Source organism: Rhopilema esculentum, chromosome 1 (genome assembly GCF_057945365.1).
Source record: "Rhopilema esculentum isolate cy_ngs chromosome 1, ASM5794536v1, whole genome shotgun sequence".
NCBI lineage: Eukaryota > Metazoa > Cnidaria > Scyphozoa > Rhizostomeae > Rhizostomatidae > Rhopilema > Rhopilema esculentum.
In genome coordinates, this window is record NC_142815.1 from 3,770,405 (window position 1) to 3,794,021 (window position 23,617).

General features: G+C 35.8%; 1 protein-coding gene across 1 annotated transcript; it reads left to right on the forward strand.

Moving 5' to 3' along the window:
* The first annotated feature begins 7 nt into the window (after nucleotides 1-7).
* LOC135690180 (thyrotropin-releasing hormone-degrading ectoenzyme) lies at nucleotides 8-21,727 on the forward strand. Its single transcript, XM_065207647.2, has 22 exons — nucleotides 8-156; nucleotides 3,525-3,794; nucleotides 4,279-4,664; nucleotides 5,617-5,794; nucleotides 6,624-6,771; nucleotides 7,998-8,123; nucleotides 9,104-9,224; nucleotides 9,503-9,639; nucleotides 10,193-10,447; nucleotides 11,979-12,044; nucleotides 12,968-13,033; nucleotides 13,188-13,351; nucleotides 14,133-14,209; nucleotides 14,581-14,708; nucleotides 15,342-15,397; nucleotides 16,834-16,981; nucleotides 17,529-17,602; nucleotides 18,263-18,367; nucleotides 18,885-19,058; nucleotides 19,507-19,644; nucleotides 20,074-20,143; nucleotides 20,886-21,727. Exons 2-22 carry the CDS (start codon nucleotides 3,604-3,606, stop codon nucleotides 21,024-21,026), a joined length of 2,949 nt encoding a protein of 982 aa, XP_065063719.2. The 5' UTR covers nucleotides 8-156; nucleotides 3,525-3,603; the 3' UTR covers nucleotides 21,027-21,727.
* The last annotated feature ends 1,890 nt before the right edge of the window (nucleotides 21,728-23,617 follow it).

The following is a 23,617-nucleotide window of genomic DNA, read 5'->3' on the forward strand; positions in this document are numbered from 1 at the left end:
AATCTATTGTAAAGAAGATTTCGTTTGAGATGAATCGTTGAAGCAGCCAAACACCGGAACAAGTTGCAGTTCGCGACATTGTGAAATTCAAAACTCGCGACATTGTGAAGTTTAAAACAGAAAACTGTTGGATTGTAATTCCAAATTTCAAAGAATGTAAGTGTTATTTTGGTGCCTCTACTTTCACTCTACTTTATTTTACTTCTCTTAACATCTACTTAACCCTTTTATCAGCAACAAATTTGCCAAAGAATTCATTTCTCCCATTACTGCGATTCCACATTCTTACCAGTATCCAATTTTCGATGTCTTATATTTTCGAAATTTTTAATGATTTTAGCTCTAAAAGTTTTACGTCCTAAGTTTGTTGAAGATATATTAACTCTAGATGTTAGCAGAGAAGCTTTGAAAGAGGGTAACAGAGATAATTTTTTTTTAAATGGCAAAACAAAATCGTGTTATGTTTTTACAAATTTTGACTGAATTTAGATCTTAAAGTTTAATAAAATGCTTGTTGATGCTTTAAGTCCAAATAGCCACCAAGATTTATTCATTTTTATGTAGAGCAACGACAGTTTTACTGATTCGAAAAAAACCACAGTCAGCCCTTTTTAATAAATATTTTCAAATTCAAAGCCAGTAAACAGAAATATTAATAACAATATACTGACATGAAATAAAATTTGTATAAATTCCAAAAATTAGAATAATAAATAAGTTCAAAAAAGTCAATTGGTTTTTATCATGCTGAAAGACACACGAAAAACCTCACGATGAGCTATCGAGCCATGTGTCCTGTTCGACACACTTAAGCTAATAGAGTATCGATTGTATATAGATGGAATCGACTTTCAAAATTTATCAGAAGCAGAAGATATTTTTCATTCAAAAGAGTTTTGTGATTAACATTTCGTAGCATTTTGAAAAGAGAAAACCATTTGCAAACTTCAAACTTTCATTTACCATATATCACCTTATTTTTAACACATTTAACAGATTTAAACCTTTAAAGGTATTTAATGATGCTCTGTTCGATGATGAAGTCAAAATTTAAATTTCCTCAGGATTTTTTTCTGATAGCTTCAAAGCTTGTTCTCCGTTTTATCCAACACATCCATGGAAATTATTTAGAAGTTTAGATATCTGATCAAACACAGCGAATAAGGTACCAGTTTCTTTAAACTGGATCGTTCGAAAAACCAGTTTTCAAGACATTCACACAAAACGAGTCAAAAAATTGTGACGTCCATTTTTAGTGAACGTTTAGTTTTTTCTACTGAATTGCATTGTTTTTCAAGAATATTGTTTTTAAGAAGAAACAGGCTCAGAATGACTCAATTTCCGAAAAATCTTGTAAAATATTTCTCAGTACATATTTTTGTCTCATTTTCCTGCGGTTGGCTGCTTTGTGAATCATAACAAAAGATCGCAGAATTGATTGATCTCGTTTTATTAAAAAGCGTGGTTTCTATTCCAAGATGGGCGATGTCCTACTTAAGCTATATCAGATTTTAAAAACGTAAATTTTCTTTAAAGATATTTTCAGGCTTAAAACGAAAATCTCCTTAAAATATCAAGGCTGAGGGGAAATTTTAAAGTATTTTTACTAAAAAGAATGTAGCATAACACCCATTTAAAAGATTGCCTGTTTATTAATTTTCTTGCCTTATCTGTTGCCATCTGCAAACATAGATTAGTAGAAAAAAGGGAACATTTTGACGCCTTTAAGGGTTTTCCGTCAGCAAATTGTTGCAGTGATGTGAGAGGAGAGTGTTTGTCATTTCAGGCTATGCCCCCCACCCCAAAATGATTTGTAGCAATTCTTTGTTTTCAATTAACCACCGCTTCGTTCCTTTTGTATTCAGACAGTGGTGATCTCAAAAGCTTTCTTCTTGCTATGTCACTCTATAAAAGGGCATGTGTCGTGAACATGATTGGCTAATGCAATACAATTATCTCTTTTGTTTAGTACAAAGCATGGAACCGAAGGTGAATTTCTTCGGCAGTAAAAATGAAGTAAGAAGTAATGAAATGTCACGAAACAATGGAATTCCACTCCAAACGATTTTGTTTTATTAGCCAACTGCTAATGCGACAAATGCCCTTTAGGCCATGTGCCCAAAAGTGTAACAAAGTTGAAATGTTGTTTTGAAATCCGCCGCTAGGCATTTAAACAGACCATATATTAAAGCCAGGCCCATGAAACAGGCCATTAGGTCAATCGTGCCCTGCGTAAAAGTATTCAACCACAATTATGAATTCATGCTTTGCAGATTTCTGCGGTAAAAATGGAGACGCAATCAAGCGATGGTCATCTTTTAAAAGAAAGTTACTACGATATAATTGTTTGATATTAAAGAAAAGGTCCTTTGGAGTTAAAACAATATGTTTATGAACCACAGTCAGCAGACTGTGTAAAACTTTAGCGTTCTGGAGCAGTGGCGTAAATAAGGATATTCATAAAGAGGGCGAGGAAAAAACAAATAAATCTAATTTTTGCGACAAAAATCTAATGAGAAACTTTATTTTTCATTACCTTGGACATAGCTTAACGACTTAAAAAAAGAAAATCTTCCGATATATTCGGATATATTTAAGTTCCATTCAGCTTTGAGATCTTTCTCTCAAATTGTAACATTTAGATTTGAAATAAACAGTCGTGTTAGAATTCCGATATGATCGTCTATTTTCTATGTAAATGTTAGGGTTTTTGCCCCCTCTATCTACGCCCCTGTTTGGGAAACAAAATGGCAAAATTCTAGAATAGGTGAGGAAATATTACCCCAACTATTATAATTCCCTGTATTCATTTATCCCGTATATTCATTTGAAACTTCTGGCTCTCAAGGGGAACTCAGAACTGCAGGATCCCAAGGGGCATAGTGGTTGGAAGGTGTTACCCTTGGAGGGTAACTGATAGGGTCGGGTGCAAGGATCTCTTTAGAGCTTTTTAATGGGGTTTTACAGCTGAAGTTACTGTTTAGAGCTGGCTGTTATAGGCATTGTTGATGACTATACACATTTTTTTCAATTGCAAGCCCTGAGATTTTGGGACTTTTTCCCTGCTGCACCACCCCCCCCCCCCCCCCCTCACGCAAATGCCGATAAACTTTTTGTTTGGGGGGCCAGCCCTGACAAGAAAATGTAACAAAAGCCTATACTTTACATAATACAAATGTTTTACCTATGGTACATATGTTTTTTGGTGGACCAAGGCCCCCGCCCCCGATATCTCAGTCCTTGCCCCCATGCACTGACCACTGCTGACCGGCAAACAAATATGACTGCGAAGTCATGGTTTGTGACGTCATGAAATTGATGCTGATGCCATATGGAGCATCAGCTTCGGTATTCAAGCCTGATGACCATCGAATGAAAGCAGTTGCACCAATCTTTATATCCTCGGTTCTTTTCCTGTAACCCTCTTTATCATGATTTAATTCCGGGGTTTTTTCTTAGAATTTGTTATATGAAATCTACACGATGAAATATTTATAATTCACTTAAAAATTTCATTTTTGTAGCGAGAATGCAATGACCTTTGACCAGAAAAGGAAACTCGACCTTTGACCTGATAAGGATTTGTGACCTTTCACCTTCAAGATGATTGGCCTCCTCGCTTCAAAAACAGTCGACAGCCTCGAAATAGGCAAGTCTTCACGGAAAAAAAAATCAATATTTGCCGAATCGGATAGTGAAAATGAGGTTGCGAATCTGTTGCCGAGCAACAGAAAACAAAAGCAGATGGTATCTCCAAAGCTAAACGGAGTTGATCAAATCAATATCGGCCCAAGGTGAGTTGGTTTGCTGTTCTCCAAAAACCACTTTATGGGCACAATCGTAACTTTTAAGTGAAGGAACAAAAACTTTGTTTCAGTTTTGGTTTAAACGTATTCAATTTTTGTCCAAATGAACCAGTGGACGTTCACATAAGATAACGACTTTTGGCTTAAAGCACAGCCAACTTTTGGCCCCAACGTACTCTGGGTACTAGAGCTCAAGAAATCTGGAGAAGAATGGATATGAGAGACTTCCCTTCCCGATTTCTTAGGCTCTGGGATCCAGGGTAGCCCCAAAACAGAGCCAATACTGCCATGAACATATCTAGCAATTAGTGAAACAAGGCTCTCAAAAGAGCATGTTTGTTGATCATGTACTTTGGCACAAGGATGAGGGTTGATCCACTTATTACAAGACCTTGGTGTTTTCATCTGCCGTACAATTTACCCTGCGATTGGATAAAGGGATTTTATTACTCTAAGATTCATTCACACGCAGATGCCGGGCCTTTATCGCCTTCTTGGTGATGCTATCGCTAGTTGGCATGGTGATGCTCGTTTCTATGGCAGCACTTGGTGAGTTTAAGGAACAGCTCAAAGCTGGTGGTTTCCACCCGATTGTACAGCAAAGCAAAGATCAAGAAGCAAACGTGAATTCAAATTCAGAACGAGATTCTGTAGAATCAGTTCGAGACTATCGCCTGCCTAGTAGTCTTACCCCGCAACGTTATGTATTGTCACTAAATGTTGACACAGAAAGATTGACATGTACAGGTCACGTGGTTATAACAGCGTTATGCAGAATCTCGACTCACACAATTATACTGCACTCTTCAAAGAATACAATAAATTCAACGAGAGTATGGACATCTGACCACCGTGAAGGTATTTGTTTTCTTATTTATTTATATGCATTTTGAAGTTCTAGCCGGGGGTGCCTCATCATCTGGTACTGATATAATTCGATATCTAATTCGTCTGATAAAAAAGTTGCTTTTCTTTTTCTCTTTTTCTTTTTCAATACCGGAAACATACTCAGAAAATATTTTATATAAAATTGCCCAAAAGATTCCTTAAATTCGTTTGAAAGTTTGCAGAACCTAAATTAAAATAACGATTGCTCGAATCTTTATGGAAACGATGAAAATTGTTCGAGTTAAACAAAGCTCGAGTTATCGAAAGTTCAAGTTTTTTGAGAGGTTCAAGAAATATACAAGAACAGTTTGTGTCAGAGAAAGTTCGAGATTATTTTTAGCTTGGTGCAGAATCGTTGGAAAAAGTTGAATAGGGAGAAAATGGAAAACTATTATTCTACTTTCTTTACCCCCATTCTATTTTTAGATAGAGTCTGCACACAGGTTACAAATAATCTCGAACTTTCTCTAACATAAACTGTTTTTGGGGTTCGAGCCTATTGGGGAAGGTTCAATGGGAAGGCAAAATTATCTCCACTCATTTAAAGCTGGACCTGTTGCAAATGGAAGCTTTTCTGAATATTGTTGCAATTACAAGCATTATATTTTTCATAAATATGAAAGGCCCCCCCTCTCCCTGTAACAATAGAGATTCAAAATTTTAATATTCAAAATTTACATATTTTAAGATATTTTTTTCAGTTTGTGTGGTCGAAATCTTGAAACTTCTAAAGATTGATTTTCGATGACGTCACGTATTGTTTTAGAAAGAAGATTCCTTGATCGTTAATGAGATACTTTGCAATAAATATGTCTTCCAGATCATTTCCTGCTACTTCAAAATTTACTTTGAAGTAACAAGTGGAAGCAAGAATATTTTTCGCTCATTTTATTTCTCCTTAACGCAAATTTTCATTTTGTAGATATAATTTTGAAAAATGTAAAAATGGACCCGGAGAAAGAATTTCTGATCTTGCATCTCGCGGAGCCACTGTTGGTGGGAAAGAAATATGAAATAAAGATTGGATTTAATGGGACAATTTCGAACGAGCCGCGTGGTTTTTACAGGATGACGCACGTGTCGAAGAAGGGAGAGGATAGGTAAGAAAGTAGATGAAAGTTATCAAATAAAATAACTGAATCATTAAAGGAGTTTGTAGAGGGCTTTAGGAGAAAAAAAAGGGTACGTCTGATAATTAAAAGATGCCTTTAGTGAAGTCGAGAAGGATGCCAGAGGTTAACAGCCTTCTGCCAACCTCTGTAAAGTAATACTCCCTACCTCTTGTATTGTTTCTTGGGAAACCTTTTGTGGTCCCCAGTTTAATTATGGAACCAGCATTCAATCTTTTGGTGGTACAAAACTTGAAAATGGCTTTGAAAAAAGCAAAAATTTGAGTAAACTAAAGCTTTTTGTCTGACACTTTTCAGAGTTTAAAACGTCAGAACATAGATCGAAAATGAACCAGCATTCTCTGAGCATAAGCAAGGATGGCTTAGCGGTTGGACTTATGGATTACAAATCGGAGGCTCAAGTCTATCGCCATGACCATACTTTGACTCAGAACGAGGAGAGTTATCAGCTCTCTGTTATTAGAAACAAAGGAATCACGAGGTGTCTTCATTTGTTTAATGGCTAGGGTGACAGACTAGGTCCAAGGGTCAATGGTTCGGGTCCAGACATGACTTAACTTTCACCCATAGTGAGGGGACTGGCCTGCTCGCGACATGTGGCCACATCGAGAAGAATGACCAGGACACTACTCGATAAGCATAGCTTTTCAGTGTCTCAAAAATTACCTTTACATAATCGATAGTGACAAATGAAAGTGTTTACCATCTAATATGCTTTTCTGTACTGTGTACCTAGTATTTTACATAATTTTATGCCGCGAGATAGCTTCTTGACGTTTCCTTCACTTTGTCTTTCTAGAAACTTCTTCATGACCAATCTTGAGCCTGTGTACGCAAGAAGATTCTTTCCGTGTTTTGACGAACCAGCAATGAGGTCAAAGTTCAAGGTCAAAGTTACACATTCTGACACGTGGAAGTCAAGCAGCACGATGCCTGTCTCAAGATCTGTGAGTCTCTTCATCTACCTTTCACCTTATTTTTGGCACATATGTTCTATCATTCCCTCTTCCCTCTTCCATATGTTCCACTACCTGTCTTTCAATCGAGAATGCCCCAAGCATCGTACCTTGGTCCAATCTTGTTAATTCTTAATTTAAATTGCCTTTAGCAGTACCTTATTAATTTTTTTACACATACTCCATCTGATGACCAAAAGGTGTCCAACATCTTGTGGTTTCATTGCAGAAGTGATATCCACACAATGGAAAGTTGCCTACAAAAGACACCTCCCTCCCTCCTACCACAGACGTCTCCCTGAAAAGAACACATCCCTACAGAAACATTGAAAAATAAAATTGTATTCTTCCATGTTGTATGAACTACTAGCTTTGATGATAAAAATGAGCAAGAAACATGAATCCCAGAGTATTATGTACGATAGTTTGCTAGTAATAGTATCTAGTTTGCTAGTACTGATATGAATTTAAATCAAAGTTCATGTTTTCGGTCACTGGATTTTTGGGCCAATGATTTTAAGCGATCCCGTGTGTTGTATGACAAATTATACTTAGGTAACTCGGTACATTTATAAACCATAATTAAAAAACAGACATACACGATCAAAAGGTTGTTTTTCTCTTAGAATTTTTGATCGTGTATGTGTGTTTTTAAATAATGGTTTATAAATGTACCGGGTAACCTAAGTATAAATCAAAGTTATTACCGATTTTAAGATCTGCTAGTTTTAACCTTGAAAACTAACTATGAGTATTGTGCTTGGTCGCGTTCTCCTTGATCATCTAATAGAGTAAAAAAAATGATTGCTGTTCGAATAGCTATGATCAAAAATCAAGGACCAACAATGAGTTCGTTTTTAGAATGGCAGTTTATTTTTGAACAAATGTTTAAGAAAATCAAGCGACTGAAAATATCACTTTCAGTGGCTGGAAACGTTGTCGAAGCTTCGCAGGAAATCTTGACTTTCTTTTTTGCCTGCCAGGAAGAAAAAGCCCATGCACCTCTCTACCGAGAACACTTCCTTACAACAGTTTTCCCCGTAGCAGTTGACATCTCTCTCAAACGGAAACATACTTGTTACCGAGACCTCTCTTAAACAAAATTCTCCCTGCAACGGGAACCTACCTGCAAAAAACAACGTAACTCGGAGGTGTCCCACAAGTGCCCATTCTGGATCTTTCACTGCTGACCTCACGTTTTATTGATTTACTTTTAGGTGATTGATAAAAATGGACTGAGAGAGGTTGAGTTTCAAGAGACGCCATCCATTCCACCCTATTTACTTTCCTTAGTGATATGCAATATGCGAAGAACTGGTTTGGTTTCGAAACAAGGAATTTCGGTATGCTTAAGTTTTTCACAGTAAAATCTAATTAATATTTATGTGAGGACCTCTCCAAAGACCCCCTTTTAACCATATTACAAGAACTGACTAACCCCCGGGAAAAAGAGGACTTTTAGTTAGTTGGAGAGAGGGACTGTTCGAATTACGTTGAGGAGTTGTAAAGAGTATTTGGTTTTTATAAAGGTTTGCGTTGGAAAACTATGTCGTGTTTTGTATGTTTATTACTTGAAGCTAATTGATTTGCACTCGAACCGGGCCACATTTACATATTATGAATTAAAAAAAATTAGAAACTTTGCAATGGAAGTCAAAATTAAAACCTAAAGACTTTGTCAGGAGAATGTTTTAAAGGGGGGTATTGCTTGCATGGATATCTTAGAATATTCAATGAAGAAAGCATTCGAATAGAGAAGCCAAAAGACAAAACATCAAATCAATTTTTAAATGGATAATTGATTGAATCCTTGCTTGAGTGATTTTAGCTGGTATAATCCCAAAATGAAATTTTTGTTGCAATGTTTTACTACCATGATAAAATTTGGGGTAGTGAATTTACTCATCTACCGCCTTGAACACAACAACATTGGTCTTGAGAAAACATGACTCAGGCCTTTTAAAACTGCCTTTTTCAAAAGCCAAGTTCTTCAAAAATTGCCAAACGGAATAATCAAATAATCTTTCTAACAAATCTTTTTTGTACTACCACGACCGTCTATATTACCAATTGTTCCTGTTTATTTACACAAAAAAATCGATTCAATCCTCTTTCACTTTTGCCTGCGCACAGACTTTACTTTCCGTTGCGAAGGAGTGCCAAGACGGAACTTCTACTCCTTCGCAATGGAAAATAAAACCTCCATGCTGGCAACGTTCATTGTATTTTTCTTAGTTGTTCTACTTTCAATTTATGGCTGTTCTGGCCCTTACTTCAGCCTTAATTTCTTCTTTTTCATATACTGGATTTTTCTATTTTTAAGATCAATACGTTTTCTCCTGCAACGGATAAAAAACTTACTACTTTTGCAAATGGCGCTGTCGACAAAGCCATCCAGCTGATTGAAAGAGAGTCAAAGATAAAGTTTCCTCTTCCAAAAGTTGGTACGTATATTTGCAAATTACACCGAAATAATTTTTGATCAATTTTCTCTAACAAAAGTTGGCATGTATATTTGCGAATTACACCGAAAATAATTTTTGATCAATTTTCTCTATCAAAAAGTTGGTATGTGTACTTGCAAATTACATCAAAGAAAGTCTTTGATCACTCAAATTTCCTAATTACAGTAGCATGAGCTTCAAATCTTTTGGCCACTTTCGCCGTATCTAGTTTCCCTTTCTCGTTCCCGTACATAATTGTTTCATTTTGTGTATTCTAGACATTTTCCTCATGGAAAAGCACGCTTCAAGTCAAACGAATGGCTTTGGTCAAGTCATATTACCTATCATCGATGTCGGGGAACCATTGCAGAAGTTTCGATTTCTGCAAAGTTTGGCAGAACAGCTTGGGAAATGCGTAAGTACCGATTCTATTGTAGTATTTTAAGATCACAGTAAAAAGCAAGACAGAGATTTTTGTTCAAGGTAGAGTAGTCGTGGAGAATACACTTAAAAAGAAAGAATAGCCAAACCATTTGTCATGCTGTTACTTTAGGATAATATGAATTGGATTGGCAAACCAAAGCAATGCCGTCGGAACGTAGTTAATTTGGAAGGGGGGGGGGGCTGCCCATTGTATTGTTCCCATTCAGTACACAGTTAAAAAGGAAATATAGTACAGTTTGAAAATTATGGGGAGGGGGGCTCCTGCCTCCGATGGCCAGTTTCCTATGGCCCCGCAATGAGGCAAAGTTTCAGCGGTTGCCATTGAATCTTGTAAACTTGAAGTTTTGAACAATTTTTAGCAAGCCTATAAAGTTGCGTCACATATCGTCGGGGCCATCTAAACTGTTGTACAATAGGAGAATGGATTTTTTGCATCATTTTGAGCGGGAAAGGAGTGAACGATATCTTCAAAGTCATTCGATATTCTGTCTCTCTGATGATTTTTATGTTGACCTTTCTTTTAGTGGTTTCAAGGAATTGTTGGCATGAAATGGTGGTCGGATGGTTGGCTTATGAGGAGCCTCGCAGTGCACGTTTCCCATCATGCAGTGCTTAGGCATATGGAGCCTGGCCTAAATATTGGCCATTTCTTTTATATGGAGTATACCCATCCAACGTTAAAACGAGGCCAGGACATAATGGGTGCTATCACTTTGAATGATGTCCTGAACTCGACTAAAAGTATCGAGAAAAGTTTGAATAGCTGTTATGAGAAAAAGGTATCACTTTAAGCAATTTGATCCGATTATGTATCCTTGCAATACAATCGTACATGATATGAAAAGATACGATACGGTATGAATCTACACGGCATGACGCAAGACTAAATAACACGTCACCATATGACACATCATGACATGAAACGATACAATACAATACAATACAATACGATACGATACGATACGATACGATACGATCCGATACGATACGATACGATACGATACGATACGATACGATACGATACAATACAATACAATACAATACAATACAATACAATACAATACAATACGATACGATACGATACGACACGACACGACACGACACGATACGATACGATACGATACGATACAATGCGATACGATACGATACGTTACAATACGATACGATACGATACGATATGATGCAATATAATACGATACGATACAATACAATACGATACGATACGATACGATACGATACGATACGATACGATACAATACGATACGATACGATACGTTACGTTACGATATGATACGATGCAATATAATACGATACGATACAATACAATACGATACGATACGATAAGATACGATGCGATACGATACGATACGATACGATACGATACGATACGATACGATAAGATACGATACGATACGATGCCATACAATACGATATGATACGATACGATACGATACGATACGATACAATACGATAAGATACGATACGATAAGATACGATACGATACGATACGATATGATACGATACGATACGATACGATACGATACGATACGATACAATACGATACGATGCCATACGATACGATGCCATACGATACGATACGATACGATACAATACGATACGATACGATACGATAAGATACGATACGATACGTTACGATATGATACAATGCAATATAATACGATACGATACAATACAATACGATACGATACGATAAGATACGATACGATGCGATACGATATGATACGATACGATACGATACGATACGATAAGATACGATACGATCCGATACGATACGATACGATACAATACGATATGATACAATACAATACAATACAATACAATACAATACAATACGATACGATACGATACGATACGATAAGATACGATACGATACGATACGATACGATACGATACGATACGATACGATTTGATACGATACGATACGATACCTTATGCAACAGAACAGAAAATAACACGACACGAAAGGACACGAAACGAAACAATACCACACCTAAAAACACTGGAATACTTAACAGTGCCTTAAACTAAAAACATTGATCTTGATAAGTAAACTGAAATAAAAATCTCAGCACAAAATTTTCCTTAAAACTTTTGTAAACGGACCCTAAACATCGACTTTTATCTCAAGCATGTCATACCCAGATTCCCGCGGGTACCCGCAGGTACCCGCAGATGCCTGCGTATATTCGCAGGTGTTTTCTTTTTAGTGACTCCACAACACGCAATCAAGTTTTCTTTTATCTTAGGTTTAGATTCGAAAATTGACTTTTTACTCAATTACTTTTTTAGGGTGCATCTTTGATTCGCATGGTAAGGGTACTTTTTGGCACAAAAATGTTTTACAAAACTGTGCAGGTGAGCATAAAGAGTTGGACATTTACTATAAATTTTCTGTGAAGCTGCATTGAAGATACTAACTAGGCTGTTGCCCGCCAATTGGCCCCAATGTAACAGCTCAAAGCACCCCAAAATATTCCCAAGCTTTTTCGTAAACGTAGAAAGTCCCGCTTACACTGTCCCGTTCATAAGCGGAGCCATGGACGGTACAAAGTTCGTTCTCTTTCATAGCAGGGTAAAAACTGTTCTGAATAGCAGAGCAAAATCGTCGCGGTTCCAGAGTGCCAGTGTAAACAGAATAGGGACAGTTTTGTCACGGTTCCATATTTGCACAGGGGACAGTGTAAACGGAGTCTTACATATGTCGTACCAAGATTAATGACAGATTTGATGAGAAGAGGGGATCTTTAGCATAAAGATAGACAAATATTTATGAATGAAACAGAAAATGATTCATTTTTTGCTGCCACCCTGAGTAAAATAAAAGGGCCAGCAAACACCAAGGGCTCATTTTATATGCACAGTGTCATCTCGAACTTAGCAATTGAGAAACAACCATGTCAAAAAGGTCTTTTGATAGGAAATCTCTAAACGTAGTTTTGATTTGCTGTTTCTTAAATAGAGAAAATATACTATTAATTTATTTTTTAGTCTTATATTCCAAAAAGATTTTCTACATGTAGAAGCATCGCTGAACCCCCTCTTAGTAGTTCCCAGGGGGGATTAAGCCCCCAAGCACCACGTTATTGGTGCCAAATGCGTGCAAGGGGCATCATGGGGTCCCTAGACCTTGGCATTTGTTAAATTGGTTAACTCAGTTAAATTTAGACCTTTACAAGCAAAAAGGAAAGCTTCCTATCGTTCAGAGAAATATTGAATTAAGATAAATACTTGATAATAAATGATACTCTAAAGGCAATTTTTTATTTATTTTCATTCAGTCGTTTTTGAAAAGTTACCATGGAAAAACAGTATCAATCGGGGAATTCTTTGATTCATTTCCAAAGGTAAGAAATTTCGATTTTTTATCATTTATTGAAATAAAAACATGAACCAATAAAACGTGCCATTTTACCTCTCACTTCCTTTTTGAGCCACTTAATCTACATTCTTCCTCGGATTTCTCGGGAAACCAATTTTTAATTCTTTTTTTCTCACTAGCATAAAAAATCGCTGAATATGACTCTTTTTATGAAAACCTGGGTTCAAGAGCCAGGTTATCCTTATGTCAGACTGAAATATTCTAAAAGAAGGCACAAATGCTACTTTACCCAGTCAAGATTTTTTTCTATCCGCCATCAAGTGGGAGAAAAAAATTTATTGAGGTACGTAAGATATATTTAATGAGGGTCGACGTTGAATTTTGAGCCTTTTCTTACTAAAAGTATGTAGGCCTATACTCTTAAATTTGCTTGTTGTGTTAATATTATTCGAGAAATTTCAGTAGCACTTCTGAAATTTTGAATTTTGGAGCAAAACAATTCAACGAATGTAAAATTAGCCTGGAAAAGAATATTCCAACTATTGGATGATGTTTTATGAATCATGTTGGATAATGAATTATTTGGTTAAAAATTTCTTCATCGAAATACCAGGAAGAATATTCAAAGAATAAACGTTTGTGCTCAAAATAGTATTATTCCTGTTCAATATTCTTTTGTGTAACCAGGCCTCAAAAAATATGTAAGTTTTAGATTATGGTACCAAGTTTTCAGCTCCTGTTTTTTACAGATTATTTCGATAAGTAAAAATACCATTTATTTACAGTATGTTTCTACAATTACGATCTCATAAATTGCAAGATTGAATTGATTTGAAAATCAGGCCTGTTTTATCAGTATTCCCTCCGCCCTTTTTTATTTTTTAGATAGAAATTTTTGTTATCAATCATTCAATACGTTATCCCTTCAATTCTAAATATATGCCATTAATCTTCTATGCTTTATCAAGTAGACATTTTTCTTATCAATAATTGTCTTAAAAAAAATCAAAAAAGTAAACTTTTACTAATTGGGTAAAATGTCAAACCAAAACAAAAATATTTCTGCTAAGATATCAAAAATAATATCTATGAAAATTGTAAACTTATATTATTTAATATTCTAGTCCGATCTGGCAAATTCCGTTGACTATAAAACTGCCAAAGCGAAGAACGAGACTTTTGAGAATGGCAAGACGAACAGGCAAGATATGTTTTTTGTAATATTTGATAAAATCCAAATAATATTTAGCATTTCAATTCGAGTCTGCTTATACAAATATCGCTTGCTATAATATATTACACAGTATAACTTAGTTTGTAACGATCTTATAAATAAGTTATGAGGAATATGAATATAAATTTGAGAAACTACGAGAAAGAACATTTACATTTTCAGACTTCTGTCGAATTTACCAAAGATCCTTCTTGCAAAAAATTGCTGTAAATTTGAATATTTTTTAAACTTTTACGCAAATTTGACGATATTGTAAATTAGTTTCAATTCGTGATCTAAAACCTTAACATTTTTTTAATAGCAAAAAAGCTTTACTATATATTCTATTTTTATTTCAGTAACTTTTCATTTACCAACCAACTTTGGCTGGTTGAAAGCAAATGTTGCACAGAAAGGATTGTATCGTGTAAACTACGATTCGTTGATGTGGAAGAAAATTATTCGCGAATTCTCCAGGAGCAATTCGGTATGAAATTCATATTAATTCAGTTTAAGGCCATTTTATTTTTAATGAATGGACAAAGATTTAATTTTTAACAAAAAAATCAAGGCTTCAAATTGCAAACCTGAGGTCATTCCTAAAAGAACTGAATATTCGAAAATGGAACCTGCGATTCGATTTATAGAACGCAGAATTCTTTTTTAGAATTTTGACTTCTAAATAAAAATTTTAGAATTCGAACGAACAATGCAAGATTCTACGAAAAAAACTGAAGATTCCATTGAAAGCATGAAGCCGTATGAAACATCAAGGGCTTCACGATTTCTTGGAAATCAGTTATAACTTCCTTGTTATGGGGGCACAGACAGATTTTTTTAAGAATGTTAAGAATTTCATCCAACCTCGATATTCTTAAGAAATCTTTTGTTTTAAGCCTAAATATATTTTTTAAGCCTAAAAGTGTTCTTATTCTTCTACAAATCTGACTTAGTTTAAGGAGTTGATTTATTGAGATAGAATTACCTGAATGAGGAATGAACTGCGATAAATTTTGCCGAGGGCGCCATCTTAGCCTTTATGACTTCTATGCCACCCACCCCCTCAACATGGCTTCAACCCTTGTAGAGGGTTTTCAATTCAATTTTTTTTACTTCCTAGAGCTTTGGGGAGCTTGATCGAGCAGGAATAATTGACGATGCATTCCGACTTGCAAGGTAAGAAATTTAAGATTAAAGTTTGTATAATAGCCACGTACTTAGGTTTTTTATTCTCTTAAGTAAAAATTTTTAGAGAAAAGATTAGTTAAAAGTTTGTCCGTTAACCTCTGAGGATTTAGGAGGTTAAAAACCTCTTCCTTGACGGTTATTCGTGGAAGCTCAGTATGAAATTTTGCCCAAGAAAGTCAATTGAAATAAACAAATTAAAATTAACAGTCTACTGGCCAATTTCCACCATTGGAACGAAAATAAAAAAGGAATACTTTTAGGTAAATAAAACATTTAGTTAAAATAATTTAACAATGATTTTGATCACTGACGAGCTGGTTTCTGGGAGTCACTAAATTCAAACCTACCCCCCTTTACTGGCAGTTTTCTTTCGATTCAAAGATATAGGTTGAGGATACATTTTAGATTTTAAAAAGATAAAATGATGGAACTAGCTATTAGTTCTATAATTTTTTCTTGATATAACCCCCCCCCCCCCCCTAACTCCTTCCAACTTCCTTAGTTCACTTTCAAAAACTGAGTGGCTGTCATTATTGGCGCTGCAGGTCTTGAAATCTCGTTCGGCCATGTTTTGGCATTTCAAAGAACCCATCGTATTGAAATCTGAGAAAGCTTTAACTCCTTCGGGAGAATTTGAAGTGCGTTTTCACCTTGTGACGTCATTTTCAAAGTCTTCGGTTTTAACAAAGCCTTCAAAGTGAAGATCAAAATGGGCCTAAGTTTCGTTTCTCGTCATTGGTTGTGATTTCGATATTCTCACATTTAGGGGAATTGAGGTAAGTAACTTTGCTAGCATGATGGAAGAATGTTTAATACGTTAGAATTTCTTCTTTACATTAATTTTTTATATAAACATGACAATATGTTTTGCTAGAACTTTACTTAAATTTGGGCTCGTTCGGGCAAATTTCATGGTTTGTAAAAAACCAGAAACATGTCGAAAACATTGATTACTTATTAAATCGAGTTTTTTATGCAGAGGTCAAGGGAAGTCACAACTTTGTGACGCTTGCACAGCCCCTCAATGCAACCCCAGGGGCTGTGCAAGATCGAACTTCAGCATCTGCAGATTGTCGAAAGATTCCATAGCCACATACCCAAAATAATTTCTGTCGCTCCATTTGAACCAAAACAGTTAGGAAGTTTTAGAGCATTTCGCTGTTAACGGGGAGAGATAACAAGGGGTAATATGCCTCAAAAAACGAGAAATCTTTCTAACGTTCCAAAGGGGCACGTATAAAATAAGGGGTTTAGTGGGGAAATACCCTCAGTTTCTACTTGGAGACATTTTTATCAATTTTACAGAAATTCTTGAGAGTTTAAAAAGCTGTGATCCAACTCAGCCTCAACCCAAATCTTTTATTCATTGCTAATTAGAATATCCAGCTTTTTCTGATAAAGATTTTTTCTTTGTTTATTTCTAGGGCTAATAAATTGACATTTAAAATTCCACTCGATCTGACGTCACATTTGCGCGACGAAAAGAGTTCTGTCGTCTGGAGAATTGCTTTGGAACACTTTGAGTATCTTTTGAAGCTCTTTCATGGCCATAAGCAAATTAATTGCGTGAAGGTGAGCCATTCGCATTGCATTTGCTAAATGGGTGGCACAAACCATGAGGCTTTCTTTGACAAAACAAAAATTGTTAAGACACGTCCCTTTTGCTGTCAGAAAAGCTAGACTCTGCGAGAGGGGGGAAGGGACACAAGATTTTTTAGGCCATGCCATTTTTGCTGGCGGAAAACGCCCCTTTACCAACAAGAAACGCCAATTTTACCTGAAAGAAACATCAATCACCAATTTTTGGTAACGTAAATGCAGTTTCAAAATAATAGGATTAAGTCACAAAATATATGTTGTCAAAATATTACCCCTCCCCTAACATATTCCCGTCGAATTTAGTCGAATTACTAAGTGATCTTGCTGAGAACCTGGGAGACGTGTCTTTAAGTCCTAAATAATCTGTAAGGGGCAGTGAATTCTCATCTTTGTGAAAGAAAAAATTAGATTCGTATTTTTACAAGAGGTACTTTGGAATTGACATGCCTTTGATTAAATGATTGGTTTTCTTTTTATTTGTTTATTTATCAATTTGTTTATTTATTTATGATCGCATCAGAAATATCTCTTTGGACAAGCAATACACATGACAAATTCTGTTGGCTGGCTAAACCAAGGCAGTCTACTTGAAAGGTAATGTAGAATTTGATTTGAAATCATTTACTTAATCACTTAATCAATGAATCGTTAAAGCGATGAGTTTGTTTAGTCGCTGAATCACTGAATCAAAGAATCACTAAACCGTTGATTCACTGATCATTAATTGATTCACTGTTGTTCATTGATTCGCCGATTAATCGAATCATTGAATCACTGGTCCATCAAAAGATACAGTCCCTTAATCATTGAATCAATGAACTACAGAGGCGAAGTATCAAAGAACTAATGAATCACTGAAGCACTGATTAATCGAATCACTTAAGTATTATTCTAGTGAATCACCTGATCATTGAATCATTAACACAGCAAAATAATGAATGACTTCGAGGGCAATTTCTTAATTCAAAGTACATAGAGAATTTAGCTGCGTGTATTTGTTTCGTAAAGGCTTATGATTTTCGGTGTTTCCTGTTCTGATTGCCTTAAAGTTTAAAGAAAATGAGAAGTGTATTAAACAGGACGGTTCTAAGTTGCTATTGTAATCTGATGATCGCATTAAGCGCAGTCTCGGAGTTGCAGTTTAGAACCGTCCCATTTTATCCATCAAAAAACCGAAGTCCATGCATAGTTTTATCTGAAATCTAGAAAAATTATTCTTACTTGACATCTTAAATATTTTCTCTTTTACTTAAGGATGCTTAGAGATAAAATTTTATCATTTGCGGTTGAAGTTGGAGACAAAAGAACAATTGCAGAAAGTAAAAAACTGTTCTACAGAATACTGAACTCGAAAGAAAGGTAAAATTGAATTAATGTTGGAAAATGTGTTCACTACATGACATAAATCCCAAGGTCGCACGCACTCTTGGTCTAAAAGCACGAAAGGCTTACTCGATAACTCTGGGTCAGAAATTTTGGCTGTGAAAACATTTTTTTTCTTCAATAATATTAATCTAGACGATAGCTGTTTGCTGGCTAGAATAATTCGTATGGATGACTGAGGATATAGTTTATTTAGAGAATATTTAAAGGGTAAACGTTTGACGAACTATCTCTTTTGCTTTTTGGATAGATTATCTGGTAGTTTTGCCAAATAACCTTTGAGCAAGCCCAGCTTTTTTTAACTTTGAAGTGTCCCGCCCACTAGGAGGACTTGGTTTTAAAATGCTGCAGAAAGATGGGATTTCTTTATCATTTTACCTTGCTACCATTAATTTGTGATAGGAATTGATTACACTGACATTTTATTGCTAAAAGTTGCAAAACATAAATGCATTGTCATAATTTCATTATATTTTATCATATTTTATCATAGATTAAGTCTTCCATATGGATTGAAATGTTTAGTTTTCAAAACTGCGATTGAATTCGGTGGCCAAAAGGAATGGAACGCTGTAGTTGATCTGTACAAATCGCAATTTTCAAAGGAGGACAAGAGACTGTATTTGTCAGCTATTGCTTCATCAAAGTCAACTGACGCTGTCGAAAGGTAGCATTTAATTATTTCCAAAGACCCAACAACCCCCCCCCCCCCCCCTCCACACTCCGCCCATCACCTAAGTCATTCCTAAAGCCCTCACCGTCCATTACAATTTTTGCTAAGAGCACCCTAATTACCTTTGAATGTACCTCCTTCTGCCACCATCACACATTATCTTCTTCATCTCATTTCCCCATTACCCTTCTTCCACTGCCCCATTACCCTCGTACCCCTCCGTTCTACTATCTCTATGGTGCCCCTATTTCTCTTTCAATTCATTACGTACGTTCCATAAGAAAGAATCACATAACTTTCTTTGTCAACCAAGAACCACTTCTAAATATCATCCAGTATTTCTGGGGGAAATATATCAATCAAAGCTATTTATTCAAAATTTGTACTAAATGTACTAATGTAAAAATGTACTAATTATCCTTGCCTATTCTTTTTTATCCAGCTTCTTAGTAAACTCATTCAAGTTTGGAAACACAAGCTCGGAACTTTCTTCCATAATAAAGGAGTTATCAACGAAACCAAACAAACAAAACTTTGCCTGGAAACTGATTAAAAATAATTGGGACATGCACAGTATAAGGTTTGAGAATTTAGCTGCTTAATAATAAAAATTTCTTATAGTCTTGTTGCCTATCGCTTTGGATCTAAGAATAAACTGTTAAGCTTATAAAGATTTTTAAGGGGGGAGGGGGAGGGGATGCGAGCATTTCGGGGGTAAATCCTGAGAACAAGATTATTCATTTTATGTTTTTAAGTACACTTTATATAATAATTGTACTTTGCTTTCTCAGACCCGTTGATTCTGTGATCCTCTGCAGGAATATCCAAGACTTCCTAGCGGATTTCTAAGAGGAGCACAGATTTTTCGAGCAAAAATTATCTTCAAATTCTTTTAAACTTCTAATGCAACTTTTATCTCATTGATTGGGCTTTGAAAAAAGTAGCAAAATATTTATGTCATCTTTAAATGGTTACGAATTTTTAGTAATTTTCTTTTTGTGCTAAATAGCAAAGATCAACTTGGTGAAATAGTTGGACGATTAGTTGAAGGAATGAAACCAGGAAAAGTCGCCAAATCGGTGAGTTTGAAAAAAAGGAGTCTTACAATTATTTCATGTTAGCTTTTGTTGGGGAGGCAAGCAAGAGAAGTCTATAAATAAGCAAGGCACCCCTCCGTCTGTGGGTTGAGCATGTGAATGGAACGAAGTAATAGTTACGCATGCACTCTAACTCCAGGACGGAGGGTTGCTTCACACATTTGAAGAATTTCGCTCATTCAGCTTCCAACGATTGTGTATGGTAGGTTATGTATTGCATAATTATGTATGATCATGCATAATCATACTTAATTTAGAGTTATACTTCATAGTTAGAGTTATAATCAATTATGTATAATTTATGCAAATATAGACGTTTTATTGTAAAGCGAGGCAACATGTAGAAGAGGCTAGAGTTCCCTTCGTTTGGCCTAGTTTAGCCCCATGAATTGGAGTTATCGTAATGGCATTTTCTTCATAAAAACGAAGGATTCGTTATTCTTTAAATTAAGAACTTCTTAGAGAATTCTTTGCCACAATCAGTGCTCCAGTTGGGCTGTATCTGGGAATAGAGTATGAGAGAGAGAGCCTTCCATTTTCGATAAAACCATTTTAATTTAAACAAAATTGGGAACAGTTTTCCTTCGAATCGCAGGGAATTTCATTTTTGACCTAAAAATCATCCAGTTATGTTACTTGCTCTTAGTTAACATCCTTCAAAAAGCTTTCCTTTTATAGAGTTTAAATAAACATTTCAGTCTTCACACTGTATCTTGTATTCTAGGCTTTAGATATGTTATCAAAACACGAAGAACTCAAGCATTTACATCAGAAAGTTGAGAACCAGCTCCGACATGCTAGAAACCACGTGACACAAATAGAAAGATGGCTTCTAACTGGCAAGCATGGAACAAATTGTCATTGAGCTGAAGGTGCAAAAGTAGTCAAGGTACATGTTAGTTTTTAAGTTAAAAGTCTGGATCTGAGCGTTGTGGGATAAACTTTGTCATTTAGAATAGATACTTGCGTATTCGTGTAAAGGCGGCTAATCATAGAAAAGAGGCTAGTTTGGTATAAAGAAAAGAGGCTTTGCTTGGAAAAGAGGCTGACAAAAATTCAGAAATGGTTCCCAATTTACCGTGCACTTTAATTTTGATCAGCAATATTTCTTGCCTCAATCAACATTATCAAAATTATTTACTTCATCCTTGCAGAACAAAAAATGGTCTACCATATTTATCATAAGGTTTCACAACCCCGAATTTCTTTTTAAGGTAATATTACATAAATATCAGCATAACACCCAATCAGTGTCCTCTTTAATCTTCCATCTTCACCCTAACCCTTACCCTAACCCTAACCCTAACCCTAACCCTAACCCTAACCCTAACCCTAACCCTAACCTCAAGTAATAAGCTGCAAGAAACTCCTAAAGAGCCAATAGAACATCATGTTATAGCAATTTTTAATTTATGACTTTCTTTTTGAGAGATGAATTTGGAAATTCAAACACAATTTTGAATAACAGAATTGACAATTATAATAATTCTTTGATTAACTTACTAACTTCTTTCCTTTCCATCTAACTCTCAATGTAACTAAAATGAAAAAAATTCTTTTCCACTACCATATTGCAATACTTTTTTGAGTAAAAACTTTTGGACCAAAAACTGCCTTTTTATCAAACCTATGGCCTTACTTTTTTGATCAAAAAAGTTGGGGCTTAAATACTGCCTTTTTATAAGGCCTATAACCCAACTTTTTTGATCAAAAACGATGGGGCCAAAAAACACCTTTTCTTAAAGCCTAAAGCCTTACTTTTTCATGAAAAATGATCAGACCAAAAGCTGCTTTTTCATAAAACCTTTAGCCTTACGTTTAGACCAAAAATGATACCGCCAAAAACTGCTTTTTCTCAAGACTATAGCCTTACTTTTTGTCCAAAAATGATGGGGCCAAAAACTGCCTTTTTTTCAAGACTATAGCCTTGCATTTTAGACCAAAAATGATGGGGCCAAAAACTGCTTTTTTCAAGACTATAGCCTTGTTTTTTAGGCCAAAAATGATGAGGCCAGAAACTTCCTTTCTTTCAAGCCTATTGTCTTACTTTTTAGACCAGAAATAACGGGACCAAAAACTGCCTTTTTTCAAGACTATAGCCTTGCTTTAAGACAAGAAATGATTGGGCCAAAAAATGCCTTTTTTTCAAAACTATAGCCTTCCTTTTTAGTCCAAAAATAATGGAGCGAAAATCTGGCTTTTTGTCAAGACTTTAGCCTTGCTTTTTAGTTCAAAAATGATCAGGCCAAAAACTGCCTTTTTTCCAAGGTTTAGCCTTGCTTTTTAGGACAAAAATCATGGTGCTAAAAACTGTCTTTTTTTCAAGACTTTGGCCTTGCTTTTTAGGCCAAAAATGATGGGGCCAAAAACTGCCTTTTTGTCAAGACTTTAGCCTTGCTTTTTAGGCCAAAAATTATGAGGCCAAAAGTTGCCCTTTTTCCAAGACTTTAGCCTTGCTTTTTAGGCCAAAAATGATGGGGCCCAAAGTTGCCCTTTTTCCAAGACTTTAGCCTTGCTTTTTAGGCCAAAAATGATGGGGCTAAAAGTTGCCCTTTTTCCAAGACTTTAGCCTTGCTTTTTAGGCCAAAAATGATGAGGCCAAAAGTTGCCCTTTTTCCAAGACTTTAGCCTTGCTTTTTAGGCCAAAAATGATGGGGCCGAAAACTCCCTTTTTCTCTAGATTCTAGCCTTGCTTTTTAGGCCAAAAATGATGGGGCCAAAAGTTGCCTTTTTCAAAGACATTAACCTTGCCTTTTAACCAAAAATGATGGGGGCCAAAAACTGCTTTTTTGTCAAGACTTTAACCTTGCTTTTTAGGCCAAAAATGATGGGGCCAAAAACTGCCTTTTTGTCAAGACTTGAGCCTTGCTTTTTAGGCCAGAAATGATGGGGCCAAAAGTTGCCTTTTTTCCAAGACCTTAACCTTGCCTTTTAACCAAAAATGATGGGGCCAAAAACTGCCCTTTTGTTAAGACTTTAGCCTTACTTTTTAGGCCAAAAATGATGGGGCCAAAAACTACCTTTTTTCCTAGACTTTAACCTTGCATTTTAGGCTATAAATGATGGGGCCAAAAACTGCCTTTTGTCAAGACTTTAGCCTTGCTTTTTAACCAAAAATGATGGGGCCAAAAACTGCCTCTTTGTTAAGACTTTAGCCTTACTTTTTAGGCCAAAAATGATGGGGCCAAAAACTACCTTTTTTCCTAGACTTTAACCTTGCTTTTTAGGCTACAAATGATGGGGCCAAAAACTGCCTTTTGTCAAGACTTTAGCCTTGCTTTTTAACCAAAAATGATGGAGCCAAAAACTGCCTCTTTGTTAAGACTTTAGCCTTACTTTTTAGGCCAAAAATGATGGGGCCAAAAACTACCTTTTTTCCTAGACTTTAACCTTGCTTTTTAGGCTACAAATGATGGGGCCAAAAACTGCCTTTTGTCAAGACTTTAGCCTTGCTTT

Excerpts from the sequence above, each read along its gene's own strand:
- LOC135690180 (XM_065207647.2), top strand. The coding sequence starts at position 3,604 with ATGATTGGCCTCCTCGCTTCAAAAACAGTCGACAGCCTCGAAATAGGC. Across the intron at positions 15,398-16,833 it reads GATGCATTCCGACTTGCAAG|GGCTAATAAATTGACATTTA; the intron begins GTAAGAAATTTA and ends GTTTATTTCTAG. Across the intron at positions 19,059-19,506 it reads TCAACTGACGCTGTCGAAAG|CTTCTTAGTAAACTCATTCA; the intron begins GTAGCATTTAAT and ends TTTTTTATCCAG.